At 47.0% G+C, this 19,958-nt stretch overlaps 1 protein-coding gene across 1 annotated transcript; it reads left to right on the top strand.

The window, feature by feature from the left end:
- The first annotated feature begins 1,977 nt into the window (after nucleotides 1-1,977).
- Nucleotides 1,978-19,156, top strand: LOC132780004 (testis-specific serine/threonine-protein kinase 3). Its single transcript, XM_060783528.2, has 2 exons — nucleotides 1,978-2,149; nucleotides 18,404-19,156. The coding sequence occupies exons 1-2, from the start codon at nucleotides 1,978-1,980 to the stop codon at nucleotides 19,063-19,065; spliced, it is 834 nt and encodes a 277-aa protein (XP_060639511.2). The 3' UTR covers nucleotides 19,066-19,156.
- The last annotated feature ends 802 nt before the right edge of the window (nucleotides 19,157-19,958 follow it).

Raw genomic sequence — 19,958 nt, 5'->3', positions numbered from 1 at the left:
CACGGCACCCCACACAAGTTACATAATATCAAGACCAACACAAGAAACCGACTGATGGATGAACACAGAAGTCGCTGAGCAGATAAGTTATATAATTAGGTTTTGGTTTATTAAATATAGTTATATATTACAATTATATTTTTTTTGTTATTTAAACTAAATATTGCAAAATTATGGGTTTTTTTCTTGAAGTGACACATCATCTGAATTATGTTCGGTTTTTTGGCGAATTTTGAAGGTTGCCCATCACTGTGAAGGTTGCCCATCACTGACCTAAGCAGTTCAAAAACAGCTGTGAGTTCCGAGTAGAGAAATTAGGCACCACTTAAGTGGGAAGGCATTTTACTGCACCATAAAAAGGAAATACAAGCCTGTGATCAAGGGCCATTTGTCTTAGGGGATAGAGTGACAGCATCCCGTGGCCAGAATTGAGCACAACCTCCAGATGCTGAAGCTGGGGAAAATGCCAACATAATACCTCTATCTGTTGTCTGTCCTGTCTAACAGCATTAAATGTTTGCCGTCTATATGTTATGTGATCCGCCTTGAGATGGGGTGAGAAGGGCGGAATATAAATGTTGTAAATGAATAATAAATAAACACCCCATGATAGGTTTGCCTTAGGGCAGCGTTTCTCAACCGGGGGGGGGGGGGGGTCGGGATCCCTGGATGGGGTCACAAGGGGGTGTCAGAGGGGACACCAAAGAGCAGCAGAAAACACAGTATTTTCTGTTGGTCATGGGGGGTTCGGTGTGAGAAGCTTGGCCCAATTGTATCATTTGTGGGGTTCAGAATGCCCTTTGATTGTAGGCGAACTATAAATCCCAACAACTACAACTCCCAAATGTCAAGGTCTATTTTCCCCAAACTCCACCAGTGTTCACATTGGGGCATATTGAGCATCTGTGCCAAGTTTGGTCCAGATCCATCATTGTTTCAGTCTGCAGAGCTCTCTGGAAGTAGGTGAACTACAACTCCAAAATTCAAGGTCAATGCCCACCAAACCCTTACAGTATTTTCTGTTGGTCATGGGAGTGTGCCAAGTCTGGTTTAATTCCATCATTGGTGGAGATCAGAATGCTCTTTGATTGTAGGTTAACTATAAATCCCAGCAAATACAACCCCCAAAGGACAAAATCAACCCACCCACCCCACCCCACAAGTATTCAAATTTGGGTGTATCGGGTATGTGTGCCAAATTTGGTCCAGTGAATAAAAATACATCCTGCATTTCAGATATTTACACTATGATTCAAAATAGTAGCAAAGTTGCAGTTATGAAGTAGCAACAAAAATAATGTTATGCTTGGGGGGTCACCACAACATTAGGAACTGTATTAAGGGGTCACGGTATTAGGAAGATTGAGAAACATTGCCTTAGGGTCTCCCTGTCAAAAATGTCTTGAAAGGCAACAGCAACTGTTCAAGGCACAGAAGTATTCCCCAGGTTTTAAGAACTCAAGGAACTCTATATATAAAGGAAAAAGAGAATGGAAGGATAGGGAATACTTACTCTTAGGATGTGCCTTACGTAGCTGAACCCAAGCCCTGCCCAAAGCTTTCAAGCCAGCAGACTTCCATGGTGGAGGGCGAAACACACTAACTTAACTCGGTATGTCGGACTAAGGGGCCTACCTAAAGCTACTTCAAGGTCTCCTTGGAGGGGCCTCCTGGCCATTGGCCCCATACCCTGACCGCAGGGCTCTGAGGGGCAGCCCCACTTGACCCCTCCTACTCCCATTGCTGCAGAGACCCTCCCTGCAGCCCCCAGTCCATGGACAACACACGCCCGCATCACAATGGGGGCTGCCGGTTTCAGGGTCACCACCTCAGGGCCCCCCTCCATCACAGGGCTCTCTGCCTGAGCAGGAAAAATAATAATGCTCTAGCGTCCTGGGCTGCATCCAATGCAGAGCCTGGCCTGGGAGGTGACCGGATGGCAATGCCTAGGCAAGGCAAGGACAGGATGCCCTGAGGATGACCGCGGAGCAGGTTAAAGGCACGATGGAGGAGTTCCTACTCTCCCATGGTTACCAAGTGGGCAAGACCATTGGAGAAGGGACCTATTCGAAGGTCAAGGAAGCATTTTCGAAGAAGCACCAATGCAAAGTGGCCATGAAAATTATAGACAAGAGGGGAGGACCGGAAGGTAAGGATGACACACACTGGAATCGATGCAACCAGCCATCCCTGGAAGTGCGGTGTGGCTACATGTCATCTTCCTGGGAAACATCTGCAAGCGGATGGGGATTTTGGGTTTTAAGGTTAAACTCTTCCACTGCAGAGTTTGTTTCAGTGACAAGTGCAGGCCACATATTTGGAAGAGTCCACAAGCAGGGCCCTAGACTCCCCCCATAAATGGGCTACACAACAGGCATGAACTTACTTACTTAGGCAATCCCCCATAGCCCAAGAATGATGGTCCTCCAAGTGTAGCGTCTTAGTAGTGGGTCTGTAGGTGGCTGTGGAACCCTATTCCTGACCTACATGTTCTCCTGAAGTGAGGACATCGGTTTCCAGGTGGAAGGTGTCCCAGTTAGGATAAGCTTGACGTGCCTTCCTCTTGGCACATTTCTCCCTGGAACCGAAAAAGCCTTGGTTGCCTTAGTTGATGATCTACACCGGGAGCTACACCGGGAGTTAGAACCCTGTTGGTTCTACTGGACCTCTCAGCAGCCTTCGATACCGTTGACCATGGTATCCTTCTGGGACGCCTTGCTGGAATGGGCCTTGGAGGCACTGTTCTACGGTGGCTCCAGTCCTTTCTGGAGGGTCGTACCCAGATGGTGTCATCAGGGGCGGCTCAACCCATTACGCAAAGTAAGCATTTGCAGTATAGTTCATTTTGCCCACGGGCGCTCTTGAGGCACTCTTGGGGGGAAATAGACCTTGACATATGCGAGTTGTAGTTACTGGGATGTATAGTTCACCTACAATCAAAGAGAATTCTGAACTCCACCAATAATGGAATTAAACCAAATATGGCACACAGAACTCCCACGACGAACATAAAATATATATCAGTGATTGGTCGGGTGGGGGGGGGGGGAGCAAAATACTGCTTGCTTACCATTGAAATTACCTAGGGCTGCCTCTGGGTGTCACCTTCAGCCCCACAACCATTGTCTTGTGGGGTTCCTCAGGGCTCAATGCTGTCTCTCATGTTGTTCAACATATACATGAAGTCACTGGGAGAGATCATCCGGAGTTTCGGGGTGCGGTGACATCTGTAAACAGATGATGTCCAACTCTGTCACTCCTTCTCACCTGCTACTAAGTAGGCTGTTCAGATCCTGAACCAATGCTTGGCCACTGTGACAATCTGGATGAGGGCTAACAAATTGAAATTGAATCCAGAGAAGACAGAGGCACTCCTGGTCAGTTGTAAGGCCGAACAGGGCATAGGGCTACAGCCTGTGTTGGATGGGGTCACACTCCCCCTGAAGACGCAGGTTCACAGCTTGGGAGTGATCTGGATTCATCACTGAGCCTGGAACCTCAGGTCTCAGCGGTGACCAGGGGAGCATTAGAATCATAGAATCATAGAATCATAGAATCAAAGAGTTGGAAGAGACCTCATGGGCCATCCAGTCCAACCCCCTGCCAAGAAGCAGGAATATTGCATTCAAATCACCCCTGACAAATGGCCATCCAGCCTCTGCTTAAAAGCTTCCAAAGAAGGAGCCTCTACCACACTCTGGGGCAGAGAGTTCCACTCATGAATGGCTCTCACAGTCAGGAAGTTCTTCCTAATGTTCAGATGGAATCTCCTCTCTTGTAGTTTGAAGCCATTGTTCCGCGTCCTAGTCTCCAAGGAAGCAGAAAACAAGCTTGCTCCCTCCTCCCTGTGGCTTCCTCTCACATATTTATACATGGCTATCATATCTTCTCTCAGCCTTCTCTTCTTCAGGCTAAACATGCCCAGTTCCCTAAGCCGCTCCTCATAGGGCTTGTTCTCCAGACCCTTGATCATTTTAGTCGCCCTCCTCTGGACACATTCCAGCTTGTCAATATCTCTCTTGAATTGTGGTGCCCAGAATTGGACACAATATTCCAGATGTGGTCTAACCAAAGCAGAATAGAGGGGTAGCATTACTTCCTTAGATCTAGACACTATGCTCCTATTGATGCAGGCCAAAATCCCATTGGCTTTTTTTGCCGCCACATCACATTGTTGGCTCATGTTTAACTTGTTGTCCACGAGGACTCCAAGATCTTTTTCACACGTACTGCTCGCGAGCCAGGCGTCCCCCATTCTGTATCTTTGCATTTCATTTTTTCTGCCAAAGTGGAGTATCTTGCATTTGTCACTGTTGAACTTCATTTTGATGATCATGCCTTCTAGCCCTTCATCTAAGTCATTAATAAAGATGTTGAACAGGACCGGGCCCAGGACGGAACCCTGCGGCACTCCACTTGTCACTTCTTTCCAAGATGAAGAGGAAGCATTAGTGAGCACTCTCTGTGTTCGTCCACTTAACCAATTACAGATCCACCTCACCGTAGTTTTGCCTAGCCCACATTGGACTAGTTTCCTTGCCAGAAGGTCATGGGGGACCTTGTCGAAGGCCTTACTGAAATCCAGGTACGCTACATCCACGGCATTCCCCGCATCTACCCAGCTTGTAGCTCTATCGAAGAAAGAGATCAGATTAGTCTGGCATGACTTGTTTTTGATAAATCCATGTTGACTATTAGCGATGACCGCATTTGTTTCTAAGTATTTGCAGACCGCTTCCTTAACAATCTTTTCCAGAATCTTGCCCGGTATCGACGTGAGGCTGACCGGACGGTAGTTGTTTGGGTCACCCTTTTTTCCCTTCTTGAAGATTGGGACCACATTGGCCCTCCTCCAATCTGCTGGAACTTCTCCCGTTCTCCAAGAACTCTCAAAGATGGTTGCCAATGGTTCCGAAATGACTTCCGCTAGTTCCTTCAATACTCTGGGGTGTAGTTGATCTGGCCCTGGGGACTTGAACTCATTAAGAGCGGCCAGGTATTCCTGGACGACTTCTTTCCCAATTTGGGGTTGGATGTCCTCCAATCCCTCATCCACTCCATCTTGCTGAGGTTGAAGACTCTCTTTTTGTGAGAAGACCGAGGCAAAGAAGGCATTAAGTAGTTCTGCCTTTTCCCTATCCCCTGTCAGCATTGCCCCATCTTCTCCTCGAAGAGGTCCTATCGCCTCCTTGTTTTTCCTTTTTCTACTGACATAAGAATAGAAGCCCTTTTTATTGTTTTTAATGTCCCTGGCAAGTCTGAGCTCGTTTTTTGCTTTAGCTTTGCGGACCTTTTCCCTACAGGTGTTGGCTATTTGTTTGAATTCTTCTTTGGTGATTTCTCCCTTTTTCCACTTCTTGTGCATGTCTCTTTTGTGTCTTAGCACAGTTAGAAGTTCTTTGGACATCCATTCTGGCTTCTTTGCACTTGTCCTATTTTTTCTCTTTGTTGGCACGGTTCGCAATTGCGCCTTGAGTATTTCACTCTTGAGAAATTCCCATCCATCCGTAGCTCCCTTGTCTTTTAGTATCTGTGTCCATGGAATGCTGCTCAGCGTTTCCTTCATTTTTTGGAAATCAGCTCTCCTAAAGTCCAAAATGCGGGTTTGACTTGTCTTACTTTCAGCCTTCCTTTGTACCTCAAATTGCAGGAGCACATGGTCACTTGCCCCTAAGGATCCTACCATTTCGACCGCATCGATCAGGTCCTCCGCATTTGTTAGGATGAGATCAAGAGTAGCCAATCCCCTTGTTGCCTCTTCTACCTTCTGGACCATGCACAGTTAAAGCTTGTACGCCAGCTGCGCCCGTACCTTGGGAAGTCTGACTTGGCCATGGTAGTCCATGCTCTTGTTACATCCCATATAGACTACTGCAACGCTCTCTATGTGGGGTTGCCTTTGAAGACTGTCCGGAAGCTTCAACCGGTCCAACGGAGAGCAGCCAGATTGCTAACTGGAGCAACTCTCAGGGAGCATACAACTCCATTTTTACGCCAGCTCCACTGGCTGCCAGTTTGCTACCAGGCATAATTCAAAGTGCTGGCTTTAGCCTATAAAGCTCTAAACGGTTCTGACCCAACCTACCTCTGTCTGAACGAATCTCCCCTTATGAATCTGCGAGGACTTTAAGATCATCTGGAGATGCCCTGCTCTTGGTCCCGCCATCATCACAATTATGGTTGGTGAGAATGAGAGACAGGACCTTCTCAGTGGTGGCCCCTCGGCTATGGAACGTCCTTCTTCGCTCCTATCATTCTGGAAGAATCTTAAGAAATGGCTATTTGAGCAGGCATTTGAGAATACGGAGTAATGGATATAATAATGGAATAACTATATGACGGAACTGGACATTGTTTTAATGAATACAATTGAAGTATGTTTCATTATAATGTTTGATTTTATCATTGCTGATGTTTTTATATTGTACTAGCTGTACCCTGCCACGCGTTGCTGTGGCCTATAGTAAATCTTTTCATAGTAGAGGTAGATATCTGGTCTATTATGAAAGAGAGGTACCTTCTCTCTTGCCTTCATTCCCTCCCCCTTTCTTCCTTTGCCTCCTTTCTTCCCTCCATGTTTCCTTCCTTCTTTCACTTTTTATTTGCTGTGGCCAACCTTCCCTCTTTCCTTCTTTCCCTCCTTCCTTCCTTCCCATCTTTCCTTCTCCGCTTCCTTCTCTATCTCTTTCCTTCCTTACCTCTTTTTCTTTCTCTTTTGCTGTTTCTCTTTTCTTCCTTCTCTCTTTCCTTCCCTCCCTCTTTCTGTACATTTTCCCCCTTCCTTCACTTCCTCTTTCCTTCCTTCCCTTTTTTCTTTCCTCCTCTCCTTCCTTCTTTCCCCTTTTTCTTTCCCTCCCTCTTTCTCTCATTTCTTCCTTCTCTACCTCTTTCCTTCCTTCCCCCTTTTTCTTTCTCTTCTGCTGTCTCTCTTATCTTTCCTGTGGCCCAGTAATGAGAAAGTATTGGTTTCTAATATATATAATTTTTTTATGCTTGTGTGTAAGCTTGAGTATTTTCTGTTGGTCATGGGGGTTCAGTGTGGCAAGTTTGCCCCAATTCTGTCGTTGGTGGGGTTCAGGATGCTCTTTGAGTGTAGGTAAAATGTGAATCCCAGTGACTACAACTCCCAAATGTCAAGGTCTATTTCCCCCAAACTCCATCTGTGTTCATATTTGGGCGTATTGAGTGCTTGTGCCAAGTTTGGTCCATCATTGTTTGAGCCCACAGTGCTGTCTGGATGTTGGTGAACTACAACTCCCAAACTCAAAGTCAATGCCCACCAAACCTTTTCAGTATTTTCTGTTGGTCATGGGAGTTCTGTGTGCCAAGTTTGGTTCAATCTCATCACTGATGAAATTCAGAATGCTCTTTGATTGTAGGTGAAATCCCAGCAACTACAACTCCCAAATGACAAAATGTTTGAGTGATGGTCACTCCTTCTGTTGTGAGGGGGCGTGTGTGTATGTGTGTGTGTGTGCCGTGCGGGGGAGTGAGGGGGCGTTTGTGTGTGTGTGTGTGCCGCACGGGGGAGTGAGGGTGTGTGTGTGTGTGTGCTGCGCGGGGGAGTGAGGGGGCGTGTGTGTGTGTGTGTGTGCCGTACGGGGGAGTGAGGGGGAGTGTGTGTGTGTGTGCTGCGTGGGGGAGTGAGGGGGCATGTGTGTGTGTGTGTGTGCTGCGAGGGGGAGTGAGGGGGCGTGTGTGTGTGTGTGCCGTGCGGAGGAGTGAGGGGGAGTGTGTGTGTGTGTGTTGCACGGGGGAGTGAGGGGGCGTGTGTGTGTGTGTGTGTGTGTGTGTGCCGCGCGGGGGAGTGAGGGGGCATGAGTGTGTGTGTGTGTGTGTGTGCGCCGTGCGGGGGAGTGAGGGTGTGTGTGTGTGCCGCGCGGGGGAGTGAGGGGCGTGTGTGTGTGTGTGTGTGCTGCGTGGGGGAGTGAGGGGGCGTGTCTGTGTTTGTGTGTGTGTGTGTGCCGCATGGGGGAGTGAGGGAGCGTGTGTGTGTGCCACGCGGAGGAGTGAGGGGGCGTGTGTGTGTGTGTGTGTGTGCGCCGTGCGGGGGAGTGAGGGTGTGTGTGTGTGCCGCGCGGGGGAGTGAGGGGCGTGTGTGTGTGTGTGTGTGTGTGCCGAGTGGGGGAGTGAGGGGGCGTGTCTGTGTTTGTGTGTGTGTGTGTGCCGCATGGGGGAGTGAGGGAGCGTGTGTGTGTGCCACGCGGAGGAGTGAGGGGGCGTGTGTGTGTGTGCCGCGTGGGGGAGTGAGGGGGCGTGTGTGTGTGTGTGTGTGTGCTGGCCAGGGTGAGGGAGGGAGGGAGGGAGGTGCGGAGGGTGCGTTGGCCGTTCAGCCATGTGTGCCGGGGAATTTGCACCATTGCGCATGCTCAGTTGTTTTGTCATTTTGTGAGTGTGTTGTTGTGTTGTTTTTAAATTTGATTCGGTTTGTTTGTACCTAGTGGGTTGAGGTATGTGCATGGGAATTTTAGTTAATTTCCGTTGGGGTGTTTTTGAGTTTTGCTTCTCCGTTCGACGCCACTTTCAGATTTATATATATAGATATTGTAATCTGTGTCCTTAGTGGCATTGAATCCTTGCCTTGTAAACCGCCTCGAGTCGCCGGAAGGTTAAGAGAGGCGGTATAGAAATATACTAAATAAAATAAATAAATAAATATTGCCCTCCATTCATGCCTCTTCGAATTCTGCAGCACTGCTGGTCACAGCTGACCTCCAGTTAGAGAGCTCAAGGGCTGTTTATGCCACAGTTTTTAAAGCTGGCTTTAAGACCATCTTTAAATCTCTTTTTCTTTCCACCAACATTACGTTTCCATTCTTGAGTTGGGAGTATAGTAATCGCTTTGGGAGAGGGTGATCGTGCATTGGACAACGTAGCCAGTCCAACTGAATTGATGGTTTGAGAGCATCACTTCAATGAGCATCACTTCTAGCCTGTCTTCCCAAGATATTTGCAGGATTTTTCGGAGGCAACGCTGATGGAATCATTCCAGGAGTTGAGTGTGACGTCTGTACACAATCCACATTTTGCAAGCGTATAGCAGGGCTGGGAGAACAATCTCTTTATAAACAAGTACCTTGGTCTCCCTATGGTCCGCAAACCCTTTCTGCTTCATTTGGAAGAATGTTGCAGTCGCAGAGCTCAGGCGGTGTTGTATTTCAGTGTCAGTGTTGACTTTTGTAGATAGGCGGCTGCCAAGATAGTGGAAATGGTTAACTTTTTCTAATGTTACACCATTAAGCTGTATTTCTGGCATTGTAGAGACAATGCTGTCTCATAGCACATTCAGGTGATGTTTCAACAGGTACTATCAGCACCAGAATAGACCTTTCTCTCAGGAATCCTAAAATTGGAAAAGAGCCCAAGGGCCATCCGGTCCAACCCCATCCTTCCAGGCAGGAAAAACACAATCAAAACCCTCTTGGCAGATGGCCATCCAGCCTCTGCTTAAATACCTCCACAGAAGGAGCCTCCATTATGCTCCCTGGCAGCATGTTCCACTATCAATCAGCTCTTACCACCAGAAAGTCCTTCTGAATAATTAAGTGGAAGCTCTTTTCCTGCAGTTTGAATCCATTGCTCCATTGTGTTCATTGCAGCAGAAAACAAGCCTTCCCCTTCCTCAACATGACCTCCTTTCAAATATTTCAGCAGTTCTTACAACCCCACTCTTTTCTCCAAGTGAAGCATACCCAGATCCCTAAGTCATTCCTCATAGGACTTGGTTTCCAAGCTTTTGAGCATTTTGACGGCCCTTCACCAGGCATTTCCTAACTTGTCATTATCCCCCTGGCTTGTGTTAGGTGATGCCTTGTAGCCTGAGGATGATGGTTGTGACGATGTGTAAATTTTATTCCTTTGGTTATGTGTAATTTAAACAGTAGTTTAGGGATGGTAAGTATGGGAGACTATGTTTGTTGGAGATGGTGGCTTGGCATTAGCTGAGTTGCCATAGCAACAGGGGTGGAGCCAACTGCCTCTTCACGAGGCAGTTGTTTTAAAAAGGTCAGTCAGTAAGCCGGCGAGCAACTGGAAACACTGAGTGTCTGGGTGGGGATTCAGGGAATCAATTAGTGACCAAAGTGGTTGCAGAGAAGGACCCGGTAGTGAGAGTGCTACAGGGGGTTGTTGATTCTAAATTAAGAATCAAGGTTTGGCTGGGTTTAAAGCCTGTCGTACCTGCTGTGAAACGTTTTGAAGTCTGTGCCTGAGATTACTCATGAAACCTTTCCAATGTAACCATCAAGATTTGTGCCTCTTTTGAAGAAACAGTTAAACATGTTATGCTCCTGTTAAAATAAACTTGTTATTGTTTTCCTCAAGCCTTGCCTGATACAGTTGCTCCTAAGTTGAACAGCCTACAATAGTAAAGTCAAGCCAAGAAAGTAAACGCTACGCTATCAAGTGAATAAAGCCTTCTGTAATTAACAGTTCCTTTATAAAATAGCTCCTAGGTTGATACTGATCGTTGCCCGGCTTCCCTCATAGATTAGGTGGCAGTGGGTGTTTTACCACTCGCACCTTCACATTTGGTGGCATTCGGTGGCATTAAAACGGTCTCCTTTACAATTGGTGGCAGCAGTTTAACCACTTCTTTACATTTGGTGGCAAGCGGCGGGATACGTTTAACATCTGATTTAGTGCCTAAGATCGCCTAAAGGAAAAATCATGAGGCAAAATTTTACAAAAACGGCTACCAGACGACAGAAGAAGATTACCTCAGAAGCAGCCAATATGGTGGATACCAAAGCTGAAGGGACAGCTGTAGTGACAGTTAGAGAGTCACCGCCAAAAGTAGAAAAGGAAGAAGTTATGGAAACAGCTGAAGTAGAACAAAAGGAGGCTAAGAAAGAAAGCATAGCTGAATTACAGAGTAAATGGGAGAAGTTGGATATGGCAATACAAAAGTTCGACCAAGGCCATGTCCTTGAATCATGTATGATTTTAAGGAGTGCAGAATGGCTGATTTAGTTTTGATAATGGCGACATGTTTGAGGCGCAGAGGAGACATTGACAGTGCCATGGAGGTTGTGGCACAGGCTGTTGAGTGGCACCAGGAGTTTCAGCCAGGGACTCCAGGCCATTTGTCTCTCATCAGGAGAGCTGCAATGCTCACGGAAATAGCCAGGAAGGTGGCTCAGGTGGATGAAGAAGACAAAGATGGTGGAGCTGACCTTAAGCTGGAGGGCGTGGCCAGAGGAGTGGTACAGAAAGTTACCAAGGGGCCCGTCATGGTTGCCAGAGAAGCCAAAGAACCAGTGACCAAAAAGATCGTCAAGAAAGCCTCCAGAAAGCCGGTTGTGTGTTCCAGAGGAGCCAGGAATGCAGCGGCCAGAAATGCAAAGAGGTGTAAAATCACCTCAGCATCGCAGAAGAAAGTGCAGGAGAGAGCGGGAAAGAGAAAGGCAGCGGTCAGCAGCCTGAAGAGGACTGAAATTACATCAGCGTTCAAAAAAGAAATACTGCAGGAGGGAGAGAGGAAGGTGGAGAAGACTCGTGGCCATTTCGTGAGGAGGGAGGTCGTCCCTTGAAGATGCCAGCAGGTCATCCATCGAGATTGGAGGAGAGCGGAGAAGAAGCAGAGAGGGGAAAAGGAGAAGAATTCCTTGCACCATCAAAAATGGACAGTGGTCTGGACATTTGGTCCAATAGAAGCCAGACTGAGTTTAAACTGTGAGACATTGTGTTTAAACGATTGGACATTGCCCAAAAGAACACTTATGTCAAGAGAAAAATGTGGAACTGTGTGGGGTGTATTGGCCTGTTGTAATTTGAGATTGGGTATCAGGGAAAGGAGAATTGGAATTGGGTAAAAGAAAAAGCAAAAACCTTATTCTCTACAAGGGCCAGACCAAATAACACATTGCGTAATAAAAGTGTTAATATAGAAAGGTAATGTATGTGTAATGTAGTGTAATATTTTAAAAATGGTTAACCTGTTTTATTACAGACTTGTAAAATGTATGGTATCATTACAAACTGTATATGTTTCATACAACAGATATAAGGTATAAATATATTATATTGAAGTGTGTTAGGTATGTAAGTTTTGCAATAGGCAATGAATATTTACAAAGTCACTGTATGAATATAGAAATGTTTAGATAGATTGTTTATAAGAAAAATGTTAGAGATGCGAGACTTTAATATTGCATACATGGATGATACTGAATAGCTGATCAAAATATGGTTTATATATAATTATGATGTTGATGTTATCCAAATTATTTTTTAACCATTCTAGTTGGTAGAAAAGTCAAAAATAATCCCTATGGGTTGGGAGGTGTGACGATGTGTAAATTTTATTCCTTTGGTTATGTGTAATTTAAACAATAGTTTAGGGATGGTAAGTATGGGAGACTATGTTTGTTGGAGATGGTGGCTTGGCATTAGCTGAGTTGCCATAGCAACAGGGGCGGAGCCAACTGCCTCTTCATGAGGCAGTTGTTTTAAAAAGGTCAGTCAGTAAGCCGGCGAGCGACTGGAAACACTGAGTCTCTGGGTGGGGATTCAGGGAATCAATTGGTGACCAAAGTGGTTGCAGAGAAGGACCCGGTAGTGAGAGTGCTACAGGGGGTTGTTGATTCTAAATTAAGAATCAAGGTTTGGCTGGGTTTAAAGCCTGTCGTACCTGCTGTGAAACGTTTTGAAGTCTGTGCCTGAGATTACTCATGAAACCTTTCCAATGTAACCATCAAGATTTGTGCCTCTTTTGAAGAAACAGTTAAACATGTTATGCTCCTGTTAAAATAAACTTGTTATTGTTTTCCTCAAGCCTTGCCTGATACAGTTGCTCCTAAGTTGAACAGCCTACAATAGTAAAGTCAAGCCAAGAAAGTAAACGCTACGCTATCAAGTGAATAAAGCCTTCTGTAATTAACAGTTCCTTTATAAAATAGCTCCTAGGTTGATATTGATCGTTGCCCGGCTTCCCTCATAGATTAGGTGGCAGTGGGTGTTTTACCACTCGCACCTTCACATTTGGTGGCATTCGGTGGCATTAAAACGGTCTCCTTTACAATTGGTGGCAGCAGTTTAACCACTTCTTTACAATGGTCTTCCAAGTGCAGTGCCTTGGGAGGTGGTCCGTAGGTGACTGTGAAGCCCTATTCTTGAACCAAAAGTTCTGCAGTGAGGACATCGGTTTCCAGGTGGAAGATGGTCCTGGTTAAGATTGGCTTGAACCGCCTTCCTCTTGGCACATTTCTCCCTTTTGCCCTTCATTCGTGACTCTTCTAATTCTGCAGCACTATTGGTCACAGCTGAACTCCAGTTAGAGTGCTCAATGTCCAGGATTTCGCAGTTCTCAGTGTTTTGCCACAGTTTTTAAGGTTGGCTTTAAGCCCATCTTTAAATCTCTTTTCCTGTCCACCAACATTACGTTTCCTGTTCTTGAGATGGGAGTATAGTAATTGCTTTGGGAGACATTGGGCATTCGGACATCGTGCCAGTTCAGAGTAGGTGATGGCAGAGGACCATCGCTTCGTTGCTAGTGGTCTTTGCTTCTTCCAGCACACCGACATTTGTCCGCCTGTCTTCCCAAGAGATTTGCAGGATTTTCCGGAGACAACACTGATGGAATCATTCCAGGAGTTGAGTGTGACGTCTGTAGACAGTCCACATTTTGCAGGCATATAGCAGGGTTGGGAGGCCAATAGCTTTGTAAACAAGCACCTTGGTCTCCCTACAGATGTCCCGATCCTCAAACACTCTCTGCTTCATTGGAGAAAAGGGTGCACTCGCAGAGCTCAGGCAGTGTTGTATTCCTATGTCAATGTTGACTTTTGTGGTGAGGTAGCTGCCAAGCTAGTGGAAATGGTCAACATTTTCTAATGTTACACCATTAAGCTGTATCTCTGGCATTGGAGAGGGATTGGCTGGTGACTGCTGGAAGAGCACTTCTAGGCCTTCTTCTGAATGTACACAGATTACATTGTCATCAACATATTGGAGTTCTATAATAGATGTTGTTGTGACCTTGATTTTGGCAGACTGAAAGCCTCCTGGTTAACCTTTGCTGGTTGTGCTCATGAGCTGACAATATCAAGCATTTTTTCCAGTTTATAAAATAGGCAAATGCAGTGGATCCAGGGTCATATTTTCTGCCTTTAAAATGCTGCATAAGTATAAAACAGAATACCCAAAACCAAGTAACCAGGCAGAAATCTGCTTCTGGTTTGAAAAATGAATGTCTGTGGCAGACCTTCCAGTTGATTCCAACTCATGGAAACTTTATTATAGGATTTCATTGCAGAACAATATTTTCCTCGAGGCTTGCCATCACTGCCTTTCTCTCTGCCTGAAATAATTTGTTGGTTTGCATGGCTGAATGCAAGTCCAAGCCCTGCTCTCCCCAACACCATTCGTGTTTCCTAAAAGTGTTCTTCAGATATGGTTTTCCACGGCCTTTCTGAATGTGCCCCAACCACAGCTCATCAATGCCAGGCCTTACTTTGAATAAATTAGTTGTCCAAGGTGCTCAACCTCCTAAGGAGGAGCAGGGCCCAGGAATGCACTATCCAAGGTAGTGCTAAATCCATTTCAGGGTCCAACAAATGAACTGTACAAGATACTGAACTAATGTTAGGACTTGAACTATGCACTGGAATTATCCTAGCAACCAAACCTATTGAATTATATTTCTGACTTATTCCAACACTTAGGATGGTGTTTTCTTCAGTTGCCTGTGGGCTGAGAAAGGTGGTATACAAATACAGTAAGTAAGAAAATCTATATAAATAAAAATGTAATGTTCATTTGTGCTACCATCAGAACTCAAAAACCACTGGGGGAATTGACACCAAATTTGGACACAAGACACCTAACAGTCCAATTTATGTCCTCCACTCAACCCCCCCCCCCCACAGAAACAGCAGAAACCCCAAAAATCTACACAACGGAAGAGCACCCTTTACAGCACTGAGAGCCAAGCGCGTGCGCACGCACGGCCATACAAATAGAACTGCCACAGCGAGCAGCACCCAGCTCCCTCCCTCACCGCATGCAAAGCGTCAACGGCGTTTCTCTCTTTCCCCTCGGAGCGGCTTTGGCTTTCTTTCCCCCCTTCCACCTTCCCCTCCCCCCTTCCCCTCCCTCCTTCCCTTCCTTCCTTCCTTCCTTCCTTCCTTCCTTCCTTCCTTCCTTCCTTCCTTCCTTCCTTCCTTCCTTTCTTCCTTCCTTCCCTCCCGTGTGGGAGGGAGAAGCCTCCCGGAAAGGCACCAGGGATGCCAGCATTGCCTGGCCACGCCCACCCGCCGCCGCCTCCGCCGCCAAGAGCGCACACCCCCCTCTTCACCATCAGGGATCTTCTGCTGCGCTCTCTGGTTCCGCGGCCATGAAGCGCCTCCTGCTCCATTCCCAGCCGAGAACAAGCAATGGGCGCCGCTCTGAAAAGGTTTGGCCCAATTCTATCATTGATGGGGTTCAGAATGCTCTAGTGATTGTAGGTCAACTACAAATCCCAGCAACTACAACTCCCAAATGCCAAGATTCTATTTCCCCCATACTCCACTAGTGTTCACATTTGGGCATATGGAATATTCGTGCCAAGTTTGGTCCAGATCCAACATTGTTTGAGTCCACAGTGATCTTTGGATGTAGATGAACTACAATTCTAAAACCAAAGGACACTGCCCACCAAACCCTTCCAGGGGTTAAGCACTGCACCCAGTGTGCCGATCACCACTGGGACCACCTTTACTGGCTCGTGCCATAGTCTTTGCAGTTCAATCTTTAAATCCTCATATCGTGTCAGCTTTTCCAGTTGTTTCTTTTCAATCCTGCTGTCACCTGGGATTGCAATATCGGCAAACCATACTTTGTTTTTTAACACAACGGTGAGGTCAGGAGTATTGTGCTCCAAAACTCTATCTGAATCCGGAAGTCCAGGAGTAACTTGACAAGTTCATTCTCTGTAACCTTTTCCTGCTTATGATCCCACCAGTTCTTTGTCAATTTGTTCCATCATCATCATCAGAAGGCATGGAGGCTGCTGAGACGGCTGAGCAACGACCCCTCACAAACTAATACCCATGCCAGCATAAATGCAGATCAGATAGCACACCAACTCCTGAAGAATGGGAAACCCAACCTTGCCACTAGGAAAAAAGTAGGAAAAAAACCAATAGCTAGACAACCCGAGATTGAGAACAACAACCTCCATGAACCTTTTACATCTACTGAATTGGACATGGCTCTCAACAAATGTAAAAATGGCAAAGCAGCTGGCTTGGATGATCTACAGATGGAACAAATCAAGAACTTTGGTCCAAAAGCAAGGCGCTGACTGCTGGAGCTGATGAACAACTGCACTGCATCCTGTCAGATTCCCAAAATCTGGAGGAAAGCAAGAGTCATTGTCATCTTGAAGCCAGGCAAAGACCGTAACGACCCAAAAAGCTACAGACTAATCTCCCTGTTGTGCCACCTCTACAAAGTTCTGGAGTTATTTTGCATAGAATTATGGAAAATATAGACCCCTGTCTGATCCCACAGCAAGCTGGCTTCAGAAAAGGCAAAAGCTGCACATCGCAAGTGCTGAACCTGACTCAGCACATAGAAGATGGCTTTGAAAGGCAGCAGATCACAGGAGCTGTCTTCATAGACTTGTCAGCAGCCTATGATACTGTGAACCACTGCCTCCTCCTGAGAAAAATGTATAATATCACAAAGGACTACCACCTCACCCGCCTCATAGGAAACCTGCTACAAAACAGGAGCTTCTTTGTTGAGTTCCAGGGCCAGAGAAGCAGATGGCGGAAACAGAAGAACGGCCTGCCTCAGGGGAGCGTGTTCGCTCCATCCATGTTCAACATCTACACAAATGACCAGACACTGCCAGAAGGGACAGAGAGTTTCATCTATGCTGATAATCGTGCCATTACCACTCAAGCAGGGAGCTTTGAGATGGTTGAAAAGAAGCTCTCCGAAGCTCTAGGTGCTCTTACTGCCTATTACAGGGAAAACCAACTGATCCCTAATCCATCTAAAACACAGACATGCGCCTTTCACCTTAAGAACAGACAAGCATCCTGAGCTCTGAGGATTACCTGGGAAGGGATCCCACTGGAGCATTGCAACACACCCAAATACCTGGGAGTCACTTTGGACCGTGCTCTGACTTACAAGAAGCACTGCCTGAACATCAAGCAAAAAGTGGGCGCTAGAAACAACATCATACGAAAGCTGACTGGCACAACCTGGGGATCACAACCAGACACAGTGAAGACATCTGCCCTTGCGCTATGCTACTCTGCTGCTGAGTATGCATGCCCAGTGTGGAACACATCTCACCACACTAAAACAGTAGATGTGGCTCTTAATGAGACATGCTGCATTATCACAGGGTGTCTGCGCCCCACACCACTGGAGAAATTACACTGCTTAGCCGGTATTGCACCACCTGACATCTGCCGGGAAGTAGCAGCCAATAGTGAAAGGACCAAGGCAGAGACATCTCCAGCTCATCCCTGGTTTGGGTATCAGTCAGCACATCAACGACTTAAATCAAGACATAGTTTTCTTAGATCTACAGAGACACTCGCTGGAACACCCCAGCAAGCGAGAGTCCAAAAGTGGCAGGCCCAAACCCAGCACCTCAATCCATGGGTGATACCAGATGAGAGACTCCCCCCTGGGCACACAGAAGACTGGGCGACTTGGAAGGCACTGAACAGACTGCGCTCTGACACCACGAGATGCAGAGCCAATCTTAAGAAATGGGGCTACACGGTGGAATCCTCGGCATGCGAGTGCAGAGAAGAACAAACCACAGACCACCTGCTGCAATGCAACCTGAGCCCTGCCACATGCACAATGGAGGACCTTCTTGCGGCAACACCAGAGGCACTCCAAGTGGCCAGATACTGGTCAAAGGACATTTAACCAACTACCAAGTTTGCAAAATCTGTGTTTTTTTTCTTTTTCTTTTTAATCTGTGTGTTTGTTTTGTTCTGTTAGAATTGTAACACAATGGTATAGTTGCTGATGACACGATAAATAAATAAATAAATCATCAGAAACACAAGATTAGTACACAGCAAACAAGATCACTCTGCTGGCTGTTGTATTGGATCACATGTCAGACACTTCCCAAGTGTCTAGGATTGTGTGATGTATGAGCGAATAATGCATGCAGATCCCAGTAGGGTGGCCTTTTGCAGGTGTTGGCACCAATTGTGTTTAAGTGCAGGCCAAGGTCTTTAGGCACTGCACCCAGTTGTTGTTGTTATCCAAATCTAATGCACACCCTAATTTTAACAAGGTAATTTAGCCCACAAAGATGGGCATTTGATTTGAGTAAATGGGGTATTAAGGGCAGGGCTTGGTTCAGGCATGAGAGCCTCAGGTGCCCCCGGAATAAGCTAACTTTGTCTTTCTCTTTTACTTCCTGCTGCCCCTGCAGAGTTTATCAAGCGCTTCCTGCCCCGGGAGCTGCAGATTGTCAAGCGCCTGGACCACAAGAACATAATCCGGGTGTATGAGATGCTGGAGTCGACAGATGGGAAGATCTACCTGGTAATGGAGCTGGCAGAAGACGGGGATGTGTTTGACTGTGTGCTGCAAGGGGGCCCATTGCCGGAGGGCCGGGCTAAGGCCCTTTTTCTACAGCTGGTGGACGCCATCCGCTACTGCCACAGCTGTGGGGTTGCACACCGGGACCTGAAGTGCGAGAACGCCCTCCTGCAGGGCTTTAACCTGAAGCTGACTGACTTTGGCTTTGCCAAGCTGCTGCCCAAGAACCGGAAGGAGCTGAGCCAAACCTTCTGTGGGAGCACGGCCTACGCGGCCCCCGAGGTGCTGCAGGGGGTGCCCCACGACAGCCGCAAAGGGGACATCTGGAGCATGGGGGTCGTGCTTTATGTCATGCTCTGCGCCAACTTGCCCTTTGATGACACCGACATCCCCAAGATGCTCTGCCACCAGCAAAAGGGGGTCTCTGTCCCAGGGCACTTGGGGATCTCCGAGGAGTGCCAGGACCTCCTCAAGAGCCTGCTGGAGCCGGACATGGTCCTCCGGCCCTCCATCGAAGAGGTCAGCTGGCACCCGTGGCTGGCCAGCTCCTGAGGGCCGAGGGCCACGTCACCTCCACCCCAAACACACACACCCCCCCAATAAAAGGGGACAGTCTGTTCCAAAATGCTCACATATATTTTAATGGGATGCTCAGTTTCTCATCTATCCTTATCCTGCAGAGAGCTTGTGGGAAGAGTCCTCAGCAACGCTCTCTACGTGGGGTTGCCTTTGAAGACGGCCCGGAAGCTCCAATTAGTCCAACGCTCGGCAGCCATGATACTAACTGGAGCGGAGCGCAGGGAGCATACAACTCCTCTGCTGCACCAGCTCCACTGGCTGCCGATCTGCTACCGGGCTCAATTCAAAGCTGGCCTTTAAAGCCCTAAACGGTTCTGGCCCAACTTACCTATCCGAACGTATCTCAGCCTATCAGCCCACCAGGACCCTAAGATCTTCTGGGGGGGGGGGGGCCCTGCTCTCTATTCCGCCTGCTTCACAGGTGCGGCTGGCGGGGACGAGAGACAGGGCCTTTTCTGTGGTGGCCCCGTGGCTATGGAACGCCCTCCCCATGGAGGTGAGATCAGCCCCCTCATTGATAGTTTTCCGGAAAAGACTAAAAACCTGGATGTTTGAGCAGGCGTTCGGTTAACTCAGTGCAATAAGTGTAATGATTGAAGGACTGGCAATTTGGACGACGAAACTGGATCGCGATTTTAGTCAAGAGATGAATTGGATTGTTTATTGATATATGTATTGTGGATTGTGTTTTTATGCTTTTAAACTGTATACTGTTGTTTCTTATAAGTTGTTGTAAACCGCGTTGAGTCGCCGGCTAGGCTGAGAAACGGCAATATACAAGTATAGCAAATAAATAAATAAATAAATAAATAAATAAATAAATAAATAAGTCCAAAGAAAAACAGGCCAGGAATGAGCTAGCAGTG

This window comes from Anolis sagrei, chromosome Y (assembly GCF_037176765.1).
Source record: "Anolis sagrei isolate rAnoSag1 chromosome Y, rAnoSag1.mat, whole genome shotgun sequence".
NCBI lineage: Eukaryota > Metazoa > Chordata > Lepidosauria > Squamata > Dactyloidae > Anolis > Anolis sagrei.
The sequence above is the reverse complement of the archived record's forward strand: the minus strand, read 5'-3'. Positions and strand labels throughout refer to the sequence as shown.

Coding starts and splice junctions, on each gene's coding strand:
- LOC132780004 (XM_060783528.2), top strand. CDS start 1,978: ATGACCGCGGAGCAGGTTAAAGGCACGATGGAGGAGTTCCTACTCTCC. Junction 2,150..18,403: donor CAAGAGGGGAGGACCGGAAG/GTAAGGATGACA, acceptor CTGCCCCTGCAG/AGTTTATCAAGCGCTTCCTG.